This window comes from Acanthisitta chloris, unplaced genomic scaffold (genome assembly GCF_000695815.1).
Source record: "Acanthisitta chloris isolate BGI_N310 unplaced genomic scaffold, ASM69581v1 scaffold14947, whole genome shotgun sequence".
Taxonomy (NCBI): Eukaryota; Metazoa; Chordata; class Aves; order Passeriformes; family Acanthisittidae; genus Acanthisitta; species Acanthisitta chloris.
Genome location: NW_008682137.1, coordinates 18,539 through 19,231, shown reverse-complemented (window position 1 = coordinate 19,231; position 693 = coordinate 18,539). Strand labels below are relative to the sequence as shown.

At 51.5% G+C, this 693-nt stretch overlaps 1 protein-coding gene across 1 annotated transcript in view; it reads left to right on the top strand.

Annotated features, from left to right (window-relative positions):
* Nucleotides 1-83: 83 nt before the first annotated feature.
* Nucleotides 84-693, top strand: part of UCK1 (uridine-cytidine kinase 1) — a gene marked incomplete at its 5' end in the record, with an annotated part of 3,743 nt that continues 3,133 nt past the window's right edge. The window contains one exon of the mRNA XM_009078405.1: nucleotides 84-243. Within this exon, the coding sequence (XP_009076653.1) occupies nucleotides 84-243 (160 nt within the window). The remainder of the gene's footprint in view (nucleotides 244-693) is intronic.

The following is a 693-nucleotide window of genomic DNA, read 5'->3' as shown; positions in this document are numbered from 1 at the left end:
ATCCCCGCGGTGGGTCGGTCACCCCGGGCGGGTTGGGGTCCCCGCGCTCCTCCTGAGCTTCTCTCTGCCCCTGTCCCGTTCAGTCCACAGTGTGCGAGAAGATCATGGAGCTGCTGGGGCAGAACGAGGTGGAGCAGAGGCAGCGGAAGGTGCTGATCCTCAGCCAGGACAGTTTCTACAAGGTGCTGACGGCAGAGCAGCAGGGCAAGGCGCTGAAGGGACAGTACAACTTCGACCACCCGGGTGAGCCCTGCAGCGTTCCGCCGGGGATGTGGTCCTGCAGCCTCTGTCCTAATTAACTGACAGCCTCTGTCCTAACTAACTAACTGACAGCCTCTGTCCTAACTAACTAACTGACAGCCTCTGTCCTGACTAACTAACAGGCTCTGTCCTAACTAATTAATAGCTTCCATCCTAACTAATTAACTAACAGCCTCTGTCCTAACTAACTCCTCCATCCTAACTAACTAACTCCTCCATCCTAACTAACTAACTCTTCCATCGTAACTAACTCCTCCATCCTAACTAACAGCCTCTATCCTAACTAATTAACAGCCTCCATCCTGACTAACAGCCTCTGTCCTAACAACCTCTTTCCTAACTGACAGCCTCTGTCCTAACTAATTAATAGCCTCCATCCTAACTAACTCCTCCATCCTAACTAACTAACAGCCTCTGTCCTCACTAATTAAC